The 25,539-nt window shown below is 35.9% G+C and overlaps 4 protein-coding genes across 5 annotated transcripts; 3 read left to right on the top strand and 1 right to left on the bottom strand.

Moving 5' to 3' along the window:
* Positions 1 to 1,280: 1,280 nt before the first annotated feature.
* LOC121805280 lies at positions 1,281 to 4,590 on the top strand. 2 transcript variants are annotated; one of them, XM_042205084.1, is made up of 2 exons: positions 1,281 to 1,513; positions 3,400 to 4,590. In XM_042205084.1, exon 2 carries the CDS (start codon positions 3,430 to 3,432, stop codon positions 4,399 to 4,401), a length of 972 nt encoding a protein of 323 aa, XP_042061018.1. In that variant the 5' UTR covers positions 1,281 to 1,513; positions 3,400 to 3,429; the 3' UTR covers positions 4,402 to 4,590. The 2 variants fall into 2 exon arrangements, with proteins under 2 accessions (XP_042061018.1, XP_042061017.1); XM_042205083.1 differs by having other exon boundaries at positions 3,396 to 4,590.
* A 1,076-nt stretch (positions 4,591 to 5,666) lies between these two features.
* Positions 5,667 to 10,662, top strand: LOC121802567 (mitogen-activated protein kinase homolog MMK1-like). Its single transcript, XM_042202256.1, has 6 exons — positions 5,667 to 5,948; positions 6,029 to 6,158; positions 8,533 to 8,670; positions 9,493 to 9,825; positions 9,992 to 10,172; positions 10,283 to 10,662. The coding sequence occupies exons 1-6, from the start codon at positions 5,734 to 5,736 to the stop codon at positions 10,456 to 10,458; spliced, it is 1,173 nt and encodes a 390-aa protein (XP_042058190.1). The 5' UTR covers positions 5,667 to 5,733; the 3' UTR covers positions 10,459 to 10,662.
* Positions 10,663 to 11,555: 893 nt separating this feature from the next.
* On the top strand, positions 11,556 to 12,171 carry LOC121802764 (probable calcium-binding protein CML29). Its single transcript, XM_042202458.1, has one exon. It carries the CDS (start codon positions 11,557 to 11,559, stop codon positions 12,049 to 12,051), a length of 495 nt encoding a protein of 164 aa, XP_042058392.1. The 5' UTR covers position 11,556; the 3' UTR covers positions 12,052 to 12,171.
* A 7,209-nt stretch (positions 12,172 to 19,380) lies between these two features.
* Positions 19,381 to 23,521, bottom strand: LOC121803608 (phosphatidylinositol 4-phosphate 5-kinase 1-like). Its single transcript, XM_042203239.1, has 8 exons — positions 22,044 to 23,521; positions 21,786 to 21,950; positions 21,476 to 21,641; positions 21,206 to 21,316; positions 20,918 to 21,111; positions 20,700 to 20,830; positions 20,534 to 20,627; positions 19,381 to 20,098 (listed from the first exon to the last, which is right to left on the bottom strand). Exons 1-8 carry the CDS (start codon positions 23,213 to 23,215, stop codon positions 19,789 to 19,791), a joined length of 2,343 nt encoding a protein of 780 aa, XP_042059173.1. The 5' UTR covers positions 23,216 to 23,521; the 3' UTR covers positions 19,381 to 19,788.
* Positions 23,522 to 25,539: the final 2,018 nt, after the last annotated feature.

The following is a 25,539-nucleotide window of genomic DNA, read 5'->3' as shown; positions in this document are numbered from 1 at the left end:
CGTCGGCTCCGGTGGTGGCAGTTCGGCCAGCGGCTCAGTTCAAGCCGGAAAAAAAGGCCACGCACTACACCAAAGCGGATTCCGTTGTTGTGGCGAGGGCGTGGGATGCTGCCACATCAGACCCCATAGTGGGCACCGATCAGACCGAGGGGAGCTTTTGGAAGCGCGTCGTGCAGGCGTACAACGAGTTCAAACCTCGCGGCGCCAACCAGCGTGCCGGGGAACAGCTCCGCAAGAAGTGGTCTAGGATTCTGCCGGCCACCCGGGGGTTCGCGGGCATATACCAGAACAACCTGCTCCATGCGGAGAGTGGCCGAAGCAAGGCTGACGTGAAAGAACTTTCGATAGAGCAATACAACACACTCGGCCATACGAAGTTCACAATGTGGGAGGAGTTTCTAGTTCTCCAGGACTGCCCGAAATTCAAGGCCATCTGTGCCCAAGAGCAGGCTCTGGCGTCGAATCGGACAAGACACAACATTGTCGGGGACTACAGCAGCGGCAGCGGCTCGCAATCGTTCGACCTGAACGAAGAGCAAGCCGCAGAGCCCTCCGCTACACACTCTAGGCGCGCCCGCCCTCCGGGACAACGTGCATCTATCCGACGCGCTAGAGAAGTTGGCGGTTCCTCCCGCCGATCGTCGGCAGCGTCTGGATCGCGCACCCCGCAGCCCGCGCATATACCGCTGTCAAGGGCCCCTTTTGCCAGCGAGGTCTTGAGGGATAACGTATATGTGCAGCTGACGCATGAATTGAGTGAAGTCTGCAGTAAATATGAGGCCGCAACCGACCCGTACATCAAGAATATATACTCCGACCTCATACATCGGATCCAGCGCCGTCTGCGCTTGGCTGATGAGGGTCCTGGGGCAGCGGCGGCCGGCGATGGAGAAGCGGCGGAGGAATCGGACGACGCCACCGACTAGACGGTGGCGGCGTTTTTATTTGTATTTTCTTTTTTGACGTTCGTTGTATAATTTTACCTTTGCCAATACAAAGAATATTCGGTCTCAATCACCTCGTTTTATAATTATTTCAATTCAGTTGATTTAAAAACGAAATGAAAAAATTAAAATGAAAATTGGTTATAAAATTTCGGGACTATTGGAAGTGTCCTTCTATAGTGGGGCAGTGGAGGAAAAAAATAGGGTCATGGATAAAAAAATTGGGGTTGTGGACAAAAAGAGGGGCGGAGCTATTGGGGAAGGTCGCCTGTAGTGGATGCTCTAAGTATACAATTATTCCAAATCTACTTCCCAACACAAAATCAGACCCATAATTAGTCGCAAGATCTAAATCCAAATCAACCTATGCATATAGAAAATTTATATTTATAATATTTAGATCTGCATTCCATTTTTATGAATTTTAATCAATTTGGCAAATGAATGCCATTTTAAATCTTCTTTGTTACATTTCGTGGTGAAATTCTATTCCCTCTCTCTCAGTATAAAAAAGCTTTGAAACTGTAACTTCTGCATCCATTTCTTCTACTGCTTCGGAGAAGATTCAGGTAAACTTCAATTTGCGACTTACTTTTTCGTTTCCGATTTTTATACGAATTTTGAAAATGGATTATAGTTGAACTGAAAGAGGTGAAGCGGCGCTATCCTGATTTTTTTTTCAATAGGCTGTTGTTGGTGACTTTTTTCCCTCCTTGAAATTTATGAATATCTGCTCTACATATGCGTGCTGCTAAATCAGTGATGTGAGATTTGAGGGGATAACTTTTTTGTGGTCTTCTTGTCGGATTCGTGAAAATGGAGTTACCTAGGGCTCGCTGATGAGTGATGAATAACAGCAACTAAAAATAATCAGGTGTTTAAAATTAATCCAAAATGCTTTTAAGAGTGCGTAATTAATGTTTTTTTTGCCTAAATTCGTCGATGAGCTTTGAAATTTAGGGTTTTTGGACGACAACGTTGCGATTCTGGTGACTTTTTTCATGAAGTGCACAGATGAACTTCAAATAAGTGAACTACATTTATTAAATTTCAGTTTTTTCTAGAAGTTTTCTCGAAGATTAAGTTTTAGTAGTGGTAAATATCATTAAATTGGTGCTGAAAACCCCAAATTCATGTGTGAAGGACTAGATTGCGTGTGTGTATTGGAACTTGGAAGTGTTTTTATGTTTATTTGGCATTTGCCCCTTTACGAACTGAAAAGATATTTTCTTGCTGACATTCTTTTCTTGTTTTAATGATAACTATTTATGATTAGAACATGTTAGTTAAATGAGAGTGTTATTTTGGTCGTATATTGCGTGTGTGCATTGGAATTGCATGAAGAATTCATGAAGCTGACTATATGCAATCATATGGTTGTTAATTGTGGTATTCTTTGTTCAGATTTCCAGTAAAATTTTAACAATCGAGTAACTTCATGACACTAGGGGTGTTACTTGATAACATGTTAGCAAAGACTGTAATCTTTTAAAGTCTTTTAATCTTTTGTTATATGTTTATATTAACTCTGGAAAATAGTCTTTGGAATGAAAGCTTGGGATAGTGGATACAGAGGTTATGTACATATATACAGCTCTATCCTACTTGTAGGGTACTTTTGCCTGCTTTAAAGTCTTATGCTTTGATTGGATACTATCTTTTTCTGTTACCTCTCTATCGTTGTTGGGTCGTATAATTGTATTACAGTTTACTGTGATCTTTATTATGGCACATTAATAGGACCAATGGCTTTTTCTTTAAAATCTCACAATTTAGAAGATGGAAAATTGATGATAGTTTGTGTTTTGCTAATATATGAGGAAATTTTCTCTTTCTATTGGTCTATATATTGTATCTTTTATTATTGCTGCTATGACTCACCAGGATAATTTTTTGAGTTGTGATTTATGAACAAAGATATCTTGGTATAATGATGCAAAGGCTAAAAGGAATCCAACAAATGAATCATCCCTATGTGTGCAGATGTAGGTCTTTTATGGATTTATTCATTTTTTCTAGTCTGGCTGGAGTTGTATCTTGTTCAGTTCCGTTACTTAGGGGATAGATATATGAAAATTCACCCATTCCAGGGTTAAATCATTGTGGTCCCAATGACATTCTGTATGTTTCTCTGTGGTAGTTTTAGGTATTATTGTATGTCCAAATATGGTTGATATCTCTGAAACCATCAATGATTGATGAACTGGCATATATCATAGTCTTTTTGATTGATGAGTCGATGATTACTTAAATATGTTCATATTGTTGGAAAATCATGGGTCACCAAACAAGCTTTATAACAGTGACGTAGAAGATAATTGGAACTTTGTTCTATTTCTTAATGAAATATAACAATAAAAGGGTGATGCTGATTGATATCTGAGTTGCTCACAAAAGCTTTTTCCTTTCGGGTTTCTGTTTATTTATCATTGTATGTTTCTTGGTGGTCAGGCAGGGGTGTGATACGGGTGGTCCAATTGTTTAAATGGCAAAATCCAAGAAGATGCAGCCGGAAGTTGGCTCCCAAGGCCATGGAGCTATCCTGCATAAGTTATCATCTCGACGTAAGAAGGCTTGTGGAGACACGCACCATGAAAAGCTACAACCGAGGGCATCAGAAAAGAAAGAGTGGGACATCGCTGTATGTTCCATCTGCTTAGAGTCTCCTCACAATGCTGTCCTCCTGCTTTGTTCCTCGTATGAAAAGGGTTGCCGTCCCTATATGTGCGCTACGAGCAACCGATACTCTAACTGTCTTGAGCAGTACAGTAAGGCCTCCGCCAAGGTAACCTCGAACCCCCAAGCACAATCCTGGCAAGGGTCAATTGCTAGTTTTAATTTCTCAGAAGAATCCAGTTGTCTCGATATGAAGAGTAAATTATCCGAGCTTCTGTGCCCACTTTGTCGTTCGGAGGTGAAAGGTTGGACTGTTCTGGAGCCTGCTCGCCGGTACCTGAATTCCAAGAACCGAGCCTGCGCACAAGAGAATTGCTCGTTTGTTGGAACTTACAAGGAGATCAAGAAACATGTAAAGGTGGAGCACCCAAAGGCATGCCCTCGGGATGTAGATCCTTCGCTGGCGGAGAAGTGGAAAAAGCTCGAGAGGGAGCAAGATCTAAGCGACGTGTTCAGTACAATCAGAGCTAGTATGCCTGGGGCGGTCGTCTTCGGCGACTACGTGATAGAGGGGAACCACGGAATCTCCGGTGGCAGCGACGATGATGACGGGCTCTTCGACGGCACATTCTTCAGGTTTCCAACTCGCGGTGGTGGTGGATGGAACGACTCCCCTTTCGCTCCCGAGGGCGATTACGACTCTCTCGGCGAGGGGTTCTTCCGCAGGCTACAGGCTAGACTTGCCTCAAGAACCACCGGCCGTAACATCTCCCGGATCGCGCGTCCACACGCCCGGCTCTTGTTCACGAGGCAGGCGAGGAGGTCGAGAGACCGCAGGTAAAGCTCAGCTCGGCTCGTACAACAAACTCCGACCGTTTTGAGATTGTTTTAAAATTATAATCTGGGCACAGCTATGCCTGGGGGAATTTGCTTTATGTTGTTGAGCAAAATTTGACAATTTAGGTCCCGAAATAGTTAGCACAGGATTTGTCATAAAATAAGAAATATTCACCACAACTTTTTTGATCAATGTTTGTGCTGTTGCTCCTCATTTCTACTGTACTACTTTCTACTCCATTTTCTTTTACTCTCTTGCAGTTTGAGTTTTTTCATGATTTTTCCTGATTTAATTGTAATTATCAATAATTTTAATTATACTATTCATATTTTAATGGTTTAGGATTAAAGTGTAATTTATCCAAAAAAAGAATAAATGAGCTTAGGACTATTTAACTATTTGAGTACTTGCATTGGTTGAAATAAGTGGGAATCAACATCAAACACTTTATTATTTGGAGCTTCATATTCATAGCTTCCTTTAATTATAACCCTAACATACTTTAGCCTTGATTATGGATTAAAACCCCTAATAATTCGCTCTTTGATTCAAACAACTAATTATGAATTCAGATATCTGTAACATCGTCTTAAACTGAAACTCACATCTTATTTCATGTTCAAAATTTGTCATACTTTACTAACACTGTATGTAACATCATCTTAAATTTATACAATGTTATATGTGTATTTAAACAGATTAATAAATAAATAATATTGACATGGAAATAAAGAACATGGATACTAAAATAAATTAAACATATAGGGACAATAACTATTTACCTCATAAAATTTGATTCTGATCAATTCCGTAACGTTTGAATACAAAATATTACTAAATCATAGTTTCATTTTATCTCATTTGTATACAATGACTTTTAGTCATGTCGGGAAATGTGTTGTTCATTTAAATAAGTTTTTTTTAATTAAATAACGTTATATTGAGCATCATTGAACACCTCATTTTGTGATAATTGAAAAAAAGTTGAAATTTAATGATTATTAAAATAGAAAGAAAAAAAGTTGAATGAAAGAGCAATTTTCCCTGAATAAAATAAAATTAATTTTATGAACAAATCAAAATGAAAAATAAAACTATAAATGGAAGAAAAATAATGTTGATATCAACAATGAAACTCCCATCTGTTCAGATTTTTGAGTTTTCAAGTAACTGAATATTTTTTTATAATAATAAAAAAAATTATTCTTTTTCTTATCTCACTTCATTCTATATTTGCATAATCATTAATTACAATTTTCTAAAATTTTATGACCTAAAAATACATACATTTTCTTGTTTCCCTTTCTCTTCAGCAACTGACAATACACACACAAAATGGTGGACGGAAATCACCCGGCCGACGACGAGATGTCGGAGGCGGAGCCGCAGCTGCATCCTCCGCCGGCGCCGGCGCCAGATCAGATACCCGCCGCGCTCAGCCACGGCGGCCGCTTCATCCAGTACAACATCTTCGGCAACGTCTTCGAGGTCACCTCCAGATACAAACCCCCAATCATGCCAATCGGAAAAGGCGCATACGGCATCGTTTGGTAACCTTAAATCCTCGATTGTTGTAAAAAGCAGCTGAGATTAATTTTGTTTTGATTTTGATTTTGTGTGTTTTTGGTAGCTCGGCTGTGAATTCGGAGACGGGTGAGCATGTTGCTATTAAGAAGATAGCGAATGCTTTCGATAATAAAATCGATGCGAAGAGGACTCTCCGTGAGATCAAGCTTCTGCGACACATGGATCATGAAAATGTTAGTGCCTTTTTCTTCATTATTTGGGAGCTTCTGATGTAATTGTTGCTTTTCTATGAGTTTTATTTGCTTTCTGATTTTTATGAGCTGTGGAAGCTGGTTTACATGGTACATTTTGTGTTTGATTTATGATTTGGATGATTCTGCTACTGATTCAATTTATGAGTTTGATTCAGTAGCTGGTGATTAATTTTAGGTTTTCCTTTTTTGAAAGGTTAAGAGTTGGTTTTTTTTCCAGGAAGGAACATGATTTCATTCTAATTTGTGTTCTGTAACTATGCATAGCCTTCCTAATTTGATGGCTATGGATCTGTGGATAGCACAAGAAGACAAGTTTTTTTACTTTTAATGTGTGAAAAAGTTGGAATATGAACCATAAATGTAAGTTTTATATGTCTATAGTAAGTTTTTGGCATTTTTTTGATTCATGATGAGAGATACTGTTAAGCTTTAGTGTCCTTTTAAGAAAGACTAGCCCTTTTTAGTAACTCTTTACCCCTTTGTTTTCTCTCTGTATAGATTTGTGCAATTATAATATAATGATCTTATTTCAAACGTGGGAAGTCATTAAGCATGGTAGTTTTTTGTTACTGTTGTTGTTCACATGGAGGGAAAGGCGGTGGTACCGAATTCAGTCAGCGTGATAATAATGGTGGATTGATGAATATGAAAGATAACAAAAAGGAACAAGTCTTAACCAAGAAAGGAACAAAGTCGTAACCACACTCACGGCACTTGTCGGATACAACAATAGACTCAAACACCTGCTTCTCTAACATCAAAGGAGCTTAAATAGATATTGAAATAGACTCATACAGTCCTACTACAACTCGGACTTCTAAAAGATAAACACACATCAACTAAAGACTCCTAATTGAAATATAAAACCTAATGTACTTTAAGCAATAACTGACAACTTAGGATAAGTCTCTTGCACTCGGTTGCCCTCTTCCTTGCATTTCGATCTCTATCTTCCCATTCTATCGATCACGCCTTCATTCACCATGCACACAAGATTCCACTTTAATCGACCACGTCCCATGTGTATACGAGCAACGTGCGATCACTATGAGTTGTAGCTAGAGATTAAAACCACACCCATTATGCATACTCTCTATTTGGTGCCAATTTAAATAGGGGAGTTCACTCTCAATTAGTAGTGTTACTAAATACTAACATGATTATGTTTGCATAAATGATGAACGGGTAGGACTTGGGAGTGTGAGAGGACTTTTTTTCTAAACTACCAATTGTTAGTAAATTTAGTGTATCTTGCATTGGAGTTATTCTTTTTACCAACATAATTTTCTTTTCCTATAGCAATTATTTCCACTTTTCAGTGTTGAAGTTACTGGTATTTATTGAACTTTTCCTTTTTAAAATTATTCGAGGGTTTGACGTAAGACCATAAGGGAATGATATGCGGCTTTTTTACGTTCTTGTGCATGTTTACTGATGTGCTGCTTTGATTGAGCCATGTATTACTATTGTTTTCTTATAATAGTATTTATTGTATAATAAGGAACTTAAGAGAGTTAAATCAGAAATAAACAATCTTATTTTCCATTTCAATCATTCTTCTGAAATTTGAAATTAGGGTATTCAGCTCAATAAATTAATTCCAACAAAAGACCTTGTGTATTAAGTATTATCCTTATCCATATTTTCCACTTGTATACGCCTTAGAGCTTACTTTCTCTATGTCTTCTTGTTACCTCAAAATGACCCTTCGGGGAAAGGCTCAAGCTTTTACATTTAGAGTCTGATTAACCCTGAACTAAACCCTTAAAAAGCCAAATTTGCTAGCGAATAAAAAATCGCAGAAATAATTAACCTAATCTTGTTTGAGTATGCCGTTAAATATGAGGTTTCTATTACCTCGGGAAAATTTGTCACACATATACTGTTAATGCTGCTGTATTAGTTGCCATGATGGCATGCTATCCAACAACATCATGCCTACTGATTCTTCTAAAATTTTTTCACCTCCTTGGATGGTATCTGCCTTCTAGAGAAATCCCAATTCTTTTCATCAATTGGGTTGTCATGTAACTACTTGTTCTACTTTTACTTCTTCAAAAGGCAACTACAGGTATCTATTACCATTGCTGAACATCTCTTGGTGTTCGCAAAGTCCTTTTGATCCTCACTTTGTGCAACATGTCTTCCTATCACTTAACTGTTAACTGTTTTGTCTATCCACTTTTTGTCGTTTAGTAGCAGACTTTAAATCACTAAGCTATTTGGCAACTTCTATCTATCATACTTTCACGTGCCTAATTTTATCTGTTAATACATTTAATAAAGGTATCGTGTATTTTGTTGCCATGATTTCATTCATTTAATGATAGAATGAAATTCTTGTATGGTGCAGATTATTTCAATCAGAGATGTAATTCCACCGCCACAAAGGGAAGTGTTTAACGATGTTTACATTGCATATGAGCTTATGGATACTGATCTCCATCAAATTATTCGGTCTAATCAACCTTTGTCGGAGGAGCATTGTCAGGTTCGATTTTAGCATTATTCATGCCATGATTGGCTGTTTTACTGGATCTTTATTTTCCTCATTTAGCCATACAATTTATTGACATGGTGACAATTTTTTGTCTTATTTATGATGCAATTGGTAAACAAGGCAGCACGAGTTTAACTTTCTTTAGACTATTTTTACCTACTCGTTGGCCTGTCCTTAGCTAGACTGATTTGGATGGGTACTTTTAATTTACTTAATCTAGACATCTAGTTCGACCTAAAAGTGTGAATAATCTTGAGTTTGATTACAATTATAGAATATTCTCATTTTCTTACTGATTTCGGAGCCTTTTCCAAAGTTTCGTCTTTAAGAGATCAACCTCAACTTGACACATTGTGACAAAAGATAAATAAGGTTCCTTTGTCATGTTCTTTCTGGTAGTATTGGGTGAGCATACATACCAAAATTGCTAGAAAGTCTCTCTCCCTAGTCCCTCCGATGTGTGTGCTTGTTTATGTTATTATAATCCTCCCTCAAATGGGTGGAAAATATTTCACATTCACCTTCCACTTTCCAGTTCATAAATTTTCCTTTTTTCTATCAAATTATGGTTGGTCTTCTCATAATCATCTTGCAGTTCATAATTTTTGCACTTAAAAAAAGACCGAAGATTTTAATGTGTGTGTGTGTGTGAATAATTTTGTGTATGAGCATTTTCTTATACTTAAATCCAAGATGTAATCTTTGTTTACATTTTGTCTTTATCAATTTCGCACTTACTTTTCTTTAGAAGAAGTTTCTGCATTCATTGTTATAAATTTGATGGCAAAATAACTCATAATGTCATTTTTGCAGTATTTTTTGTATCAAATCCTCCGAGGGCTGAAATACATACATTCAGCAAATGTCCTACACCGGGATTTAAAGCCAAGCAATCTTCTTCTGAATGCAAATTGTGACCTAAAGATCTGTGATTTTGGACTGGCACGAGTCACGTCTGAAACTGATTTTATGACTGAATATGTCGTCACAAGATGGTACCGGCCGCCAGAACTTTTGTTAAATTCATCTGATTACACTGCAGCTATCGATATATGGTCAGTCGGGTGCATATTTATGGAATTGATGGACCGGAAACCACTGTTTCCAGGTAGAGATCACGTGCACCAGTTACGCCTGCTCATAGAGGTATCTCTCTGTGTATCTATCATCTAGTTTCAGATAAAGTCAAATTTACTTCCGTCGTTGTTTCCAACTACCGATGCTTGCTTATCGCTGTTATCACGATGTATTCATAAATTCGTCTCAGGTTAATTACTGATTTTTAGTTAATTGCTTGCTTGCTTGCTTGCAGCTGATTGGTACACCAACAGAGGCTGAGTTAGGTCTTCTGAATGAAAATGCAAAACGATATATCAGGCAACTCCCTCATTATCGTCGACAGTCATTCACCGAAAAGTTCCCTCAGGTGCACCCTCTTGCTGTTGATCTTGTCGAGAAGATGCTGACATTTGATCCCAGGCAACGGCTCACAGGTTAGAATCGTCACTTTCCTATAATCTACGCATCATGGAAACTATACTAGTCATCCTATGGTCCATGGAGCCTTCATCTGATCTATTTCTTGTCTGTCGTGGCTTTCCAGTCGAAGGCGCATTGGCCCACCCATACCTGAACTCGCTCCACGACATCAGCGACGAGCCCACTTGCTCGGTCCCTTTCAGCTTCGACTTCGAGCAGCACTCGCTCACAGAGGATCAGATGAGGGAGCTGATCTACCAGGAGGCGCTCGCGTTCAATCCGGATTATCGGCGCATGTGAGGAATCTGCTGTCCTGAACTTCTGTGTTTAAGTAATGAATGTTGTATGTGTTTTTGCTATTTAAAGTATCTGTGGTGTAGTGTACATTATCGTCCATCCCAAACATGGATGGCTTCCATTTTTAGAAATATTTAACAATGACATAAAACTACCATTTGATGTACTGCTTCAGACATTAATAAACTGATCGTGAGTTGCTTTCTACCTTCCTTAGCTAATATCAGTCTTTTTTCGACAGTTATTCGACTTTTCAATAAATTCAAACCGTAATTCTATTATTGAAATTGCACTATACACAATGTGTAAATGTATTAGTAATAATAAAGTGTGGCAGGGTCAATGTGTAATAATCACTCTCAAAACTTTTAAAATGGAAAGAAGCATACAAAATTTTCTGCTATAATAATCCAAAAAAGAAATAATTCATAATCTACCGAATAAAATTTTAAAGGTTGCAATGAAAATGAATCAAAGATAACAAATTCGAAAGGAAAAACTACCGTGTCAATCTAATTAGAAATTTATTTATTTTTGTAAACATGTAAAACAATTGCATCATTTGTATACCTAGATGACACAAAAAAAAAACTTAATTAACAAATCAATAAGCTCAATCTTGTTGTTAACAACATAGTTCCCCAATAAAAAATAAATTAATACTCCCTCCAATAAATATCTCATTTTTACCGGCTCATATTTTAAGAAATTGTTTAACATTGTAAATGAAAAATAGTAGAAAAAATTAGTCTAATATGGAAAAATGAGATATTTATGAAGGGAGAAATATAAATGAAAATGGTTGTGGCGAAGGCAGAGGTATCGTGGAATAAGAAATGGAGTTGACATGGATTATCGAACTGATTAATGCGCGGAATTTCACTACAACACTCATTGGCCGACGGTGGGCCCCGATAATCCAACCCCACCTCCATCCGTCACTGACTCTGAAGCTCATAGTACCACATAGTGGGCTCACTAGAATTATATACCCTCTCCACTAAATCAGGAATAGAGATATCCAAAGCATAAGCATCTATGCTAAAACTACCTCATATATTTATTCCCCTCTCTCCCCCTCCTATAAATAAACCCTAGCCAATGCAACCATATATTAAAACCCCATCCCAAAACCACACCATGTCTCAGCCAACTCCCACCCCGGTCGACGTCGACGCGCTCAACCACATCCTCGGCGTCATCGAGGCCTTCCGCGCCTTCGACTCCGACAACGACGGCTTGATCAACGCGCAGGAGCTCGGCGGGATCATGGCCTCGCTCGGGTACAACGTCACCGAGCGCGAGGTACAAACCCTCATGCACGGAGACGGGCAGCTGAGCCTGGCCGAGTTCGTCGAAATGAACACGCAGAGCCTCCAATTGAGCGGCCTCGGACCGCTCAAGGCGGCGATCCGAGGCCTCAACATGCAGGAAAACGACGTCGTGACGGCGGAGGAGCTCCACCGAGGCGTTTGTGATTTGGGGGTGGATCTGTCGTTGGATGATTGCAGGGAGATTGTGGGAGCGATGGACGGGGATGGAGATGGAGCTGTGAGTGTGGAGGAGCTTAATCTTATTGTTGATTCTCTTCTTTAGGTTTTTCATTTTTGGATGTTGTGATGAATGAAATTTATAACTAGTGTGAGAGGCAGCATAGGTTTATTTTATGTGTGTCACGTTCATCATATATGTGTTTATTGAATTTGGTTTGGTATATTTTTCGGTTTTCGATTCGGTTTAGTTTTTTACTCCGTTTTTTTGGTTCGGTTCGATTTTTGTTGTAAATACTGAAAAGTAATTATTGTTATTTCGGAATTAAGGTTATCAATAAAAACAAGTGTCAGTCATTTTTGGGATTATTGTTATTGGATACTGAAAAGTACTCCCCCGTCCTCTATAATTTGTCACCATTTGACCCTGCACAGATTTTAATAAATGTAATTAAAAAGTGAATTGAAAAAGTTGAGGATATATGTGTACTACTTTTATATATTAGTTTTATAATAAAATGTGAGTGAAAATGAGTTAGTGGAATGTGGGGTCTACTACCAGAAATGATAAGGACGAAAGGTAATAAATTTTTAGAGACATATGAAATTGTAAATAAGTGATAAATTTTCAGGAGGGAGTACTTGTTATTTCGAAAATAAGGTAATCAATAAAAATAAGTGTGGTACAGTAATTTTTAATCTAACTTTCAAAAATTTGTTTTCTAAGATAGTTACTTACAAAAAAAATATTACAAATTCTCATTCTGTTTGGAATTTTGGTTATTTTTAGTTTTTTTCTTTTTTGAATTTTTGTGCAAGTTTGATTTTTCGGTTCGGATTAATTTTCATGATTCAAGTTTAAGCTTTTTTGATAATTCGATTCGGATCAATTTGGGTAAAAAATTGAGTCGATAACCGATAGGCATCCATGATTGTAGGTTAAGATACCCACAAGGCCCACTAGGCAGCTGCGTTTCTATCAACATGGGCCGAGTTATTTATATAACAATCAGGCCCAAATTTGCCCTTGGTGGATTACTCGGCCCATCATTTGTAAGTTCAATTATGTAAATGATAAATGAATATATAAATCCAAGGACACAAATGATTATTCGTGCTACACATATATGTGGACAATATTGACTCAACGTAACAACATTCAAAACCTGCACTAATTACACATTAACATTTTGATATCCACCGTTTAGATAATGCTACAAAAATATCTTTTAAAAGGGGACAAATTGATTACTCGAGAAAAGAAGTGACTGAAGACGTTTTTGTGACACTATCTAAGTTCTAAACGTCATAATTATACAATTAAAACATTTTAGACATTTTGAAATATGTCTTGAAATTGGGTCAATATCCTATAATTTTCAATTAGTTTGATAAACAAATATGGAATGTGCTAAAAAAAAAGAGAATGTGAGCTGGTCAAAAGCAAGTATATTCAAGATCCAACCACACACAAAGTTTGTATTGGATAAATTTCATAAAGAATCAATTTTGAATTTTAGAACCATATATGTATGCATGTCTAGCAACAACAAGTCCCACTTTAGATCTAAAAACATTATCATGTTACTTTTTCATGTGTAAATTTCCTATGGTGGTTGTAAAGTTGAATGTGTTGTACCTACTCCTAACATGACATGTCTTAAATTTTTAACTCATTTAAGACATAAGCTTATGACATTGTTGCATTGTCAATCACATTAATCAAGTGATGGCGCAACTATTCTTGCACACACTTTTCATAATAAAGCAAATAACTAGTTATAAATTGTCGAACAAACATGAAATTTGGTCAAATTTTAGTCTGTCCCACAACTTAAAAATCAGTCGAAAAAGTCATAAAGTGTGAATTTGTTCACAACCTATCCCACAACTAACAAATCTAGTTGGCTACGTTCAATATATTGTTGAAAGATTGCATGTCCGTAATCATAATTTCTTTTACGAAAAGCATCAACAAGAATAGTAAGCAAAACATGAATAGTATGCAACAAGAATAGGTTATCCAATTCGATAATAACATAACTATCCAACATATGAAATTAAGATGCAAGAAGCTAGACAACAACTAACTATCTATAGGTGTGAACATAACTCGTTCACCACACCTAATTCCTAGTTCTTGGTGAGATATTTCATGCCTATGATATCTCCTTAAATAAAGGTGTCAAATAAACAAATATTTATGTTTAATCAACTTTTTATATGGAGGTCCCAAAGAATTATGGTTATAGCTTTAGTGGTTGACATACAATGGGCAATTCCAAGAGTGCACATCCACATACAAAAGACATGGTACAACACCATTTTATAATCCTGAAACATTTATTTTATACTATCAATTATGAGTTATTGTTATGGTGTGTGTATGGGATACCTTGTTGTGAATTTAAATTAAAAGAAGTTAAAAGACTATTGGCCCAAAGTCACCATAAATTAAAGGTTATTGATCCAAAGATATTCATTGTGTTTGTCAATTCCATTACTTATCAAACATGATCAAAATCTGCACCATCCCTAATCCCATCATGTTGGACCCATAACAATAATTTTTTGAAGTAAATCAACAAAATAATTATTCAAATACAACAAATTGCCTTATATTATTACAAACATATATTAGACATGTATCTTATATAATAAGCGAGCATCATTTAAAAATTAGTACCACAATTTTCTATTTTCTATTTTCTATTTTTTATATAATATAAAATGCTCACGCCAAATAGATGACGAGCTATAAACAGCTCAAAAGATAAACATAAAAAATAAAATAAACATTTTGTCTAAAATCATGATAAAAAAAAACAATAAAATCGAAGCATCTATCAATACTCATCCATCAAATAGCAATGGTCTCAACGGAGCTTAAACAAAATCCAAAGATCTTGTAATAAACTCAAAACAATTATTGGGTACCACTACATACTTCACTCATGTAAATTTATTCATACAAAAATAAATGGCTCACCTTAATTATTTATTTACAAGCATGACAAATCCCAACTCGACTATCAAACGGAAGTGGGTATTGCAACTGTAAACAAAATCAATTCTCTATTATAATATATTAAGATCATTATACAAAAACAATAGGCCCAATAATTAGGTACATGGGCACAAATTTTTTTTAATAAGTTATAGCATTTTATAAAATCTTAAGATGAAATTAAAAATATTGAAATTGTCATCAAGTATTGAAAGTGCCCTTGTCGGACTGTGGACAAGCCTTATGTTGGAAATACTCAGTATTCAATTTCTACCCCAACATATTGTCTCACCTAATTTAATGATATACAATACCACTTTACTAAGTCTGTGGAAATAAATTGATAGATGATGAGAAATTTATTGAATTTGTTGAGACCATAAATTTGTGACACGAATGGAATTTCAATGAATTTTCTTATTTGTATCAAAATGATTATATTTGGTATAGTTTCATCATGAATGGGTGTGCATGTTTGTGAGTCAGACAATTATATAATTATTGAACTTTTTAATTTTTTTGTTGAAAAGTATTTTTTTCTTCTGAATATATATCAAATGTTTTTTGCCCATTGTTTTGTGACTATTATTGTAGGAAACCTTGTTAAATTAGCAATTTATTTCCTTCACCTCTTTATTGGAAAATGACTTTGCCCTATTATGGGTTATAAAACGCTCAAGCCACAAATAAATAGCGTATGCTACATCTTTAATTTTCAATCTAGAATTTTTTACGCCGAAAGTTTAAAACCGATATAGATATTCTTTTTTATTTTGTAAATTACGTAAAATGGTTATATTTTTTATTTCATTATCGAAACGACGTCAAAACGAATTGTTTTGATGTCTGAAGAGCATCATAATAATGTTGAAAAATATAATTGCAACATCAAGACGACATCATTCTATCACTCAAATGAAAAGTATATCTTCATATAGCTTACAAAATAAAGTAGAACATTCACATCGGAATCATATATTTCATGATGTAATTTCTAGCTCGAACATATATATATATGAAACAAACTATTAACTCTATTATATAATCGAATTTTACGATATAATATGGTAAAGTAAATGCATTATTAAGTATTTTATTGACAATAATGGCACCAGAGATTCAGCATCTTGTCACGCTCGAAGGATGAGAAATAAATGGCTAAGTACATGTTTAAAATAATAGACAAGATTTTTCGACAAATGTGTGGATTTATTAAAATAGACTAAAATTTCAGGTAAAGATTAATAAAATATTGAATGTCAAATGTTGTTGACCTAAGCAAGGAAGTGCATGGCACGTTACTAAGCACTCAGACTTAATACTATGTTATCATAATTCAACAATTTATGTATGTAAAATATTGACTTTGCCTAAATAAATTAATTAATTACTGAAAAGCTAAAGGTAGTAGTAGTAGTATAATTATAAAACCTTACTAAGAGATGACAACTTTGATGTCTTGATAAACGAACTAGAAGTTGGTGTCCGAATTTTCCTTTATTACTGAAGTAGATGAAGGATGTTTTGAGTGAGGCCGGGACTGAATTGGTAGTACAAAATCACGAGTGATATCGACATTGGTGGACACACATATGCGCCCTTACCAAACTATTTTTTTTTAATTATATACATTATGATATTGTTAGTAATTTATGTAAATTAATGTTGCAAAAGTCTTTACTAAAATAACAAAATATAAGAAAATTATTAAGTATATATGTCATACAAAATTCAGAATATATAGCCCCTATTATAATCTGCTATAGTGCTATATCCTTCACTATAAGTCATTTTGAAACCAGATTTTTGATATAGCTCAAAGCATCCAATCACCACAATAATATTTTTTTTCTAATTTTTAATCAAGCACAAAATTTTGAAAAACCATTTTATTTTAAATATCTCAAATTGATCTCGCAACAATATAGAATAAATTGTCCAGAGTTTCTTATCGGACTTACCGAATGGGCCACCCGACCACGAGACAAGGCACGCCAACGGAGCTCGCTGCCACAATATATTCAAATTGTTGTCAATAAAAATTCAAAACCAAGCAAACAAACCGATATTTATTCTTCTTGTTTTTTTAAAAAATAAATAATAACATAATTATATTTCCTTTTATTTTTCCAAATGAACCATCATTTTTAGGTGATATTACCTTACCGTATATGTCCGAAAACCATATAATATTTCACATGGGATTATCAAATTATATACACCTCAAAACACAGAGACAGTAACGTAACGCCACTATATGTGGTCACTAACTTATATATTCACACTTTTTCGATTTTGGCCGGTGATATTTATATTTACATACAAAAATTTTTTACTTTTATTGTGGTTCATAAATTATTAATAGTCTCACTATTTTCACATTTGTTGATATTTTGGTTAAATAAAAGGATTTGAGCCTATTAGGATAATTTCCAAATGATTGATTGCCTTCAATCTAAAGTAGACCACAAGTTGATGTAATTTCAGCTATGAGGTCATAGATATTGTATATGGATATTTTGTTTTTACTACTATATATCTATTTGATGATTTATATAGGATAGTTTATTTTGTTTCAATATATTAAAACCTTATGGAAAAAATAAAAATTCTAGCTAGTCTCAAGATGTATAATTAGGTGGTGTTCGGTTTCCAAGATAAAATAATACCAAGATACAATCTAGGATTGAGTTATGAGATTATTTTAGTTATATGAGGTTAGCTATGACTAATTATCTCATAATTATCCATCTAGAATTGAGTTGTGGGGTTGAATCTCATGAACCATACACACTACAAATTTGATTTCGGATACAATCTTGCAAACCGAATACCCTTATTTTTTTTATGAAAATAAGATGAGTGATAACGCCAAATCTAACAATATGGAGTATTCTTTTTCGGTTATAATTTCTGGAGTTCATAAAGTCTGCGTTATTGATTATATAAGTTAGGTTCACAAGTATAGAAGGGTTCATTTTCTTTACAAGATAAACTAGTAATGTAATATACCATGTACTTATTTGTATATATTTTGGGTTTTAGTACTATTTGATACAATTCATATAAGTTACTTTTTGTGTTTAAATTTTTTCAAAATTGTTACAAAAATCATATTGTCGTACAATCTCATTATCATGTAAAATTGCAACCTATTTTGCGACAAAAGTTCGCCTCTTAGGAAAAGAGGATAACATTTAACCTTATCTATCTTCATACACATTAACATTGCAAAAAACTAGCTTCTTTAGGTGTGTTGGGTCAGGAAGAGATAAAAAGAGAAGAAAAAATAAAAAAAAAATAGTGAGAAATTAATTTTTTAATCCTGTGAAAAAAGAGAACAAGGTCAAAAAGAGGAGACAAACTCTAGTCCCCACTCTCAAAATCTTTGACCCACTTATAATAAAGGTATGAAACCCTATCATTATTCATTTCTATTCTCTATATCATTGCATCAAATTGACCAAAATGCCTACCACATTCCCAAGAAACAACCCACAAAGTTTGAATTATGTCATGTGTTATGTACTCCAATAATGTTCCACATAGGTTTTGTCAAGAAATATGGATGAAATTTAATAACCAATCGAGCTCTCTCTCCTATTTTAAATGAATTATCATGTTTTATCTATAATATTGATTTTTATTGAGAGGCTCAACAACTCAAAGTGGTGGCCCACCTGATATTGGCTTGGGAAATGAACGAGTTTCAACCGACGATGATGTTAGTACCTTGGAATTAGTTCTATTTTATCTAACATCTTGTTTCTTGAATAATTTTGATTGAGTTCTGGTAAATTCTGCAATTTTAAAAATCAGCCAAAAAGGTCATGAAGTTTAGATTTGTTCGTAATTATCTCACGACGACGTGTTATATATTATTGATATTTCTCAACCAAACGATAATGATGTGCAAATATAGTTCTCCAACTCTTATATCAGATACAATTTCATCAAAGTGGATGATTTTCTGTCTGATTTTTCATATTGCGAAACGGATTGAAATTTAACCAAAATTCATATTTTTTCGGCTAACTTTTATTAAATTATTATATATTTCACTCAACGCAGTAAATATAATTGAGGTGTCATGTTAGTTTGTTCCTTGATTGTTTTTTACTACTCCTTTTCTTGGTAGGGGGGGGTCAAAATGTTGTGGCAATTTCTTGGTGAAGAGATCGAAATTTATATTTTCCTGTTTTAAACAATATAGGGATTAGAAAGGAAATGAGTGATAAACAAAAGTGCTACAAACACATCGTTTTCTCCCTTTGCTTTCTCTCCTTTTCATGTATTATTATATCTACTTCATCTGTCCAAAGGCCACTCCCCTCTTCTCTTTCACTGCTGCAATCAAAAGAAAAAGCAAATGTCTCTCTCTCACACACACATACACACACACATATGAAAGAGAGAAGCTTTGAAATCTTAACAAAATTTTCTTCAATAATTTAATAACTCCTTTTCCTGTATATGCTGTACAATGCCATTATTCAAAATCCCATCTCCCATATTTGAATCTTTTTCTTGGGGAAACACTAATTTCCCCTTTTTCCTATCCCCCAAATCTTACATTCACTAACAAAAAATTAACCCAAAAAAGCCCACATTTGAATGTACAAACAAACTTACAAGTTACCAACTCGGCTCGTGCGCTCGATCCGCCATTCCCTTGGCTCGGCTGGACCCGTCGCTGGGTGCCCTGGCCGTGCTTATAATATACTTCTTGTAGCAGCGATTCAAGGTGTGGCGCGTTGGCATATCCTACATGGCAATGCTCATCCCGTAGAATTGAAGACTCGCCTAAGAACACAACACTCGACAATTGGCATAGGTTCACCTGTCCTCCATAAATATTCGCCCGACAAAATCCCGGAATCTTTTGGAATACAGTTTCGGATCAACGGCTGAGATTGAGGTCGAATCCACCTGCAATGATTTGTACGCATGTTCGAGCTTCTTGCTGATGTCGTAATCTTGTAAAATGTCAATGATCCCGAAGTAGAGAACTACTTCGTACACTTCACCACTGCGCGAGGGTCTCAAATTGCTAAGTCCTCCGCTAGAATACTTGTCAAAGTCGCTCCTCCGACCCACGCGCTCGGCTCGTGCCGGCATGTTGGCACCTAGCCTGATCAGTGGTTTCCTGATGATGAACAAAAGAATCAAATATTGCTATAAGAAGGTGTACACCTGTATGTATCTAGAGAGATGCATTTCTATTTCATTTCATGAAACCCCACAGATTTCATTTTGCTAAGAGAGGAAGGAAAACCAGCATGTCAACTTTGTCATTAAATGATATAGATTGGCAAATTATGTTAAGAACACAGCATTGCAAGAAAGGTACAATAAAAGCTAGCTATACCCCACAAACAACTGTCTTCTAATAAACTGCCTAAACTACATAGCCACCCCCATCCAAAAGGCTCTTTGAATTATTCAACTACCACATTCAAATTCTATATAAATACTAAAAAAGTAATTAATCAAAACCTAACCAGAAATTAAAGATCACATGCTGAAATTTTTGGAAGTGTACAAAAAAGAGAGCATAATCTGTGCGGTTGGAAAAATTTACCTGCCAGCTAGAACTCGATCCATGTCTTGCAGTTCTGCTTCGAGGAAACGACAGCCACGCATGAACTTCTCATTTTGAAATGAATCGCTCTTTCCTGAGAAGCAAGAGTTTAATGTAAGCGATCACAAATTAATTACCAAGCAATTGATAAGATATTGATAATTACCTGTGCGCAATAGAAAAGGCGACAATCCCATTTTGTCTCGAGTACTATCATCGCGGAAATGAAGACCTACTAAGAGACTGTAATCCATGATTCTCTCTGCCTCCAAGAACTCACAGTCGCGATCAATTTGCCTGTAATGATGCTTAAGCGGATTAGAACAAAGCTATCATCAAAAATTGAAAAATCTAAAGGTAAACAGGAGGGATCCAGGCACTAACTTGATAAGTTCTTGATACCAATTGGTCTGCAAACGAAATACAAAGTTCAAGTCGAGGTCCTTGAGAGTTGTGGTTTCATCAATCTCTCCCTCGGGCTTATCAGTTCTGCGGCCATGGGATGATCCTTTCAGATCAAACCTTCGATGAATTCGGTAGTCTGAGCAGAACATGTTTCCCATCACAATGAAACGCGTCTATTGTTCAAGAAAATGTTTCTAAAATTAGCTACCTCATAGAAGCTCATAACATCATCAGGGAGCCGAAATAATAATAATTACTATTATTTACCTTGACGCCCCCGACTGGTTTGACACAATGGACACCAAAGAATTTAGTCACAAGGGTATTTTCATAACGGCAAACATGCTGGTAATAGCTTGGAAGCATTTTAGTAAGCACCTGAACAAAATAATTCACCCAACTTCAATATTAATGACAATTATCAAGAGGAAGGTGGTCCAAGCCAAGTTGAACCAGTCCACCAATACAGAAATATCTTAATCTTATCTCTTTTTTTCCTTTTCCAACATAAACAAGTCAAAGAATTAGACAACAAACCTTGACTTCTGATTTCTTCACTGTCTTGATCATGAATCTATCATCCTGTGTCAAGTAAAAGAAACTTCCACTCTTCCCAGGAGATGAAAGCTCTCTCAGAGCATCGCTCCCGCAAATGGCTAGCATATAATCAGCAGGATCAACATGAAATAGCTCCCTTAAATGTCTGAACACGGAGATAGAGAAATCAAAATCCATCAGTAAATATGTTCAAAAAGTTCTATAATCTTTCTCATATGCCATAATAGTAATCAATGGTAAAATAACAGCTGAACATATTAAAATTAACTCATTAAACAAGCCTAATTACCTAAAAACCACAGGGCAATAGTCCTTCCAACGAAAGTCAGTGGATTGATGAGGGGGCGTAAGCTTCGATCCCTCAGGTGGAAACCTTGTCCAAAACTTTTCTTTAGGATCAAAATCACTGAGCTTAAGAGTAGGCGACACGGAAGCATGCTTCCCTATTGAATACCTAATCAACAAGCACAAGAAACAGAAGCATCTCAATACACAAAGATTAACACCAAAACATCATCAGAATCAAAACTAGGATCCCCATTATTACCTAATTCCCAGCTGGAGATTGAGCATCAGCTCGTAATTCTTATGCCCTTTGGAAATCGTCTCACCGGGCTTCTTCGCCTCCCCACTGAGGAAGCAAGGATTCTTCCTGAACTGCTTAATAGCATCCCTATCAATCACAAAACCATCTCTATACAACATAGACGCCTCCACATTATCAATAATGTCACACGTTATATCCCCTTCCTCACCATCCGACTCCCAAATGCACAGCCTCGGAAACGTCCTGTCCACCCCAACAGATGACCTCTTCTTCCCCGCGCCTCCCGCCACCATCACATCCACACTCTCCTCCCCCACAACCAGCAAGGGCGCCGACAATTTACACCCGAAATTGGCATTAAAACCCCCATTCCTCACTTCCTCATTCGTAACAACCCCATTCTTCGCATTGTGAGCTGGGTAAAAAGTCCCATTCAATGTCTGATTCAGATTCCGATTCCCATTCTTGGAAGAATCACTGGACCAACATCCCATGTAACAACTTCCATCTGGCCAAGTGAAAACCCCTTGCCCTTTAGGGCTCCCATTCTCCCAATTCCCATCATACCTATTCCCATTGCTCCACACCAAAACCCCTCTCCCGTGAATCACCCCACTCTTCCACTCCCCAATATACTCATTCCCGTTCCTCCACAGATACCTCCCCTGTCCATCCTGCAAATTCCTCTTCCACTGCCCCTCGTAGTAATCCCCATTGCTGTAATGCTTAACCCCGTAGCCGTGCTTCCGATCCCCGGACCACGAGCCGCGGTACATATCCCCATCCGACCCGATGAAAGTGCCGGTTCCCTCCATCCGACCCGACTTGAATTCGCCCTCAAACGTAGCCCCCGACGGCCAGGAGAACTTCCCCCTGCCGCTGGCCTTCCCCTTCTTCCAATCCCCTTCATACATGCACCCATCCTTCCACAGATACTTCCCCGATCCGTGAGGCGTATTGCTCGAGAACGTCCCGATGTACAGATCGCCGTTGGGGAGGCGCTTCTCCACAACATCCGGAATCGCCGCCGGCGTCACTCTCCTGCACGTCGCCTGAGATTTACTCCGCGGCACGATTATCACTGACCTCGGCGTGGTGGTGGTGGTGGAGCTATCTAGCGATTTCTCGTCGCAATTCTCAGCTGGCTTCACGCGTAGCAGCGTCTCAGGCATTTTACCCCTCTTTTTTCAGATGAAATTGGAAGAATTTCTCACTCAATCGAAGGAAGCTTTTGCTAGGTTTGCTGAATTCGGCTATGGCCGCGGAAATTGGCGCGGTGCAGGTGGGGAATCCAGCTTCTGTAGCATTTTCCGGCGTGTGAGGGCGGCTGATTGGTTTTCCGATGGGAGTAGTTAAGAGAGAACGTGTAGAGAGAGAGAGAGAGAGAGAGAGAGAGAGAGAGAGAGAGAGAAGGGATGAAGTGAGAAAAGAAGAGAAGTGAAAAAGCAGAGATGGAGAAAGAAGAGAAGAAAGAGAAAAGAAAGATGGGTTTTAGAGAGAGAGAGAGAGGGGTTTGGATTGTAATAAACCTATACATACAAAAACACTGGATCGTCTCTGTACGTATGTGTGTTTGTCTGCAGGTAATATGACAAAATTACCCCTCTCTGTTAGCTGCATCAAATAGCTGGAAATGGAAATCATACAAATTTATTTCATTTATTTATGGTTTTCTTGTGAATGGATATTCCTTCCATATAAATTGGATAAATTACCAAAAAAATCATGAATTTTGGTCAAACTCTTGATCATCCGACTATTTTAAACATCGGTTGTAAAAAATTAAAATCATGAGTTTTATAAACTTGTTAAATTTGGATGAAATTTATCTAACAAAATTCTACAAAAACGATATCGCCCGTGAATTTCTACGGATATTTGAAGTTCGGGAAGAAGTAATTACCTAAAGTTGCGAGTCTTGTAGTTAGAATAAAATATTACAATAGCTCGTGTATTAATTTTGTAATCACTTTACTAATTATAATGGAGAAATTTGCTCTATAGGAGAAAAAGGTGTAAAATAGAAAAGAAATAGTGCTAACAAGTGAAAAAAATAAAGTAAAAAATAAAGTATTTTTCCAAATATCTCTGGTGATATTTATTTTTGGATACAACAAATATGCAACATACATTCATCTATGACCAATTTTGTAGTTCACTCTTATTAAGATAAATTTGTATGCCATATGACTATATAATTTTCTTAATTTTAGATGCTGGCAATTAGGATCCAAATTTAAATAAGTTTTATCTATTCTATTAAAATATTCAAAAAAAAATCTTGTATTTTAACCCCTAACAACTTTCTTTATATTCTCATGTTCTTCAAAAAAAAACTGACCTTTTAAAACATTCGAAGTTTGATAACTTTGCTAAAATAAATATTACTAAGCTAGAAAAAAAATGAAATTAAAATATTTTAGTGTACAATAATATGTTCACAACAAATGGGAAAATTGACATTAACAAAGCAAAGGGCAGACTGTCATGTGAATATACAATAATACCCTCTTTATATGCCTTAAATTACCATAATTCCATCAACGTAAATCGCGGGAATTTTTTATACGGTGGTTCACGTGTAGGTGAACCATTCAAGGATTCTAACAGCTTCGATTTAAATACTCCTTTTTTAAATTATGGGCAGATTATGTGACCCTAATTATGGTAATTAGCAATAATTATGTCTTATTATACTTTTTATTTGTATCATATCTCAGTCTATCTAACATTCTAACTATACCACATTAAAAATTAGCCTTTCATTATGGGCATAAGTAGAAAAATTATTGGTCAAAACTCTCATTTAATATAATTTTTATAGTGATAGTAGGTTGGTTAGATAAACATCACTGATCACACAATTAATCCAATTTTACTTAAGTCGTTTTTAGCATAGAATTTAAGAAGCTAATGATTAATAAATTATATAGAGAGAAATTAGGAGAAAGAATCAACAAATATATTTAGAAAGAAAATAAAGTAAGAATCATAGTAATAAAAAAATACTCCATTCGTCTCACTTTAGCAGTCTCATTGACTTTTCTGCACTTGTTTGTTTAGCAGTCTCATTGACTTTTCTGCACTTGTTTTACAAAAATGATAGTAATAATTCGTTAAAGTAGAGAAATGATAAAATAAAATAGAGAATATTGTAAATAATTGGAGATTGAGTATATTATGAGATAATAAATAGAAATTAAATATGTTGATTTCATAAAAATGACAGAAATAGCATAGAGTTGAGAAGACTTTTTTATTTTAGTGATACCAATAAATAGAGATTAAATAGTATGTTGACTTATGACATAAAAATAACTGAAACAGTGTGGGACTGAAGACTTTTTTATTTTTGAAATAATAAGTAGAGATTAAATGCGATAGTTGAAAGATTTTATAACATTTTTTCTTTTCTCAAACCTATATTTTCATGCAAAGTTTATTTATTCTTCTTATCTTTATGGAACTTGTGTCCTTAATCCTTTGATTTCTAGAA

This window comes from Salvia splendens, chromosome 5, assembly GCF_004379255.2.
Source record: "Salvia splendens isolate huo1 chromosome 5, SspV2, whole genome shotgun sequence".
Taxonomy (NCBI): Eukaryota; Viridiplantae; Streptophyta; class Magnoliopsida; order Lamiales; family Lamiaceae; genus Salvia; species Salvia splendens.
The sequence above is the reverse complement of the archived record's forward strand: the minus strand, read 5'-3'. Positions and strand labels throughout refer to the sequence as shown.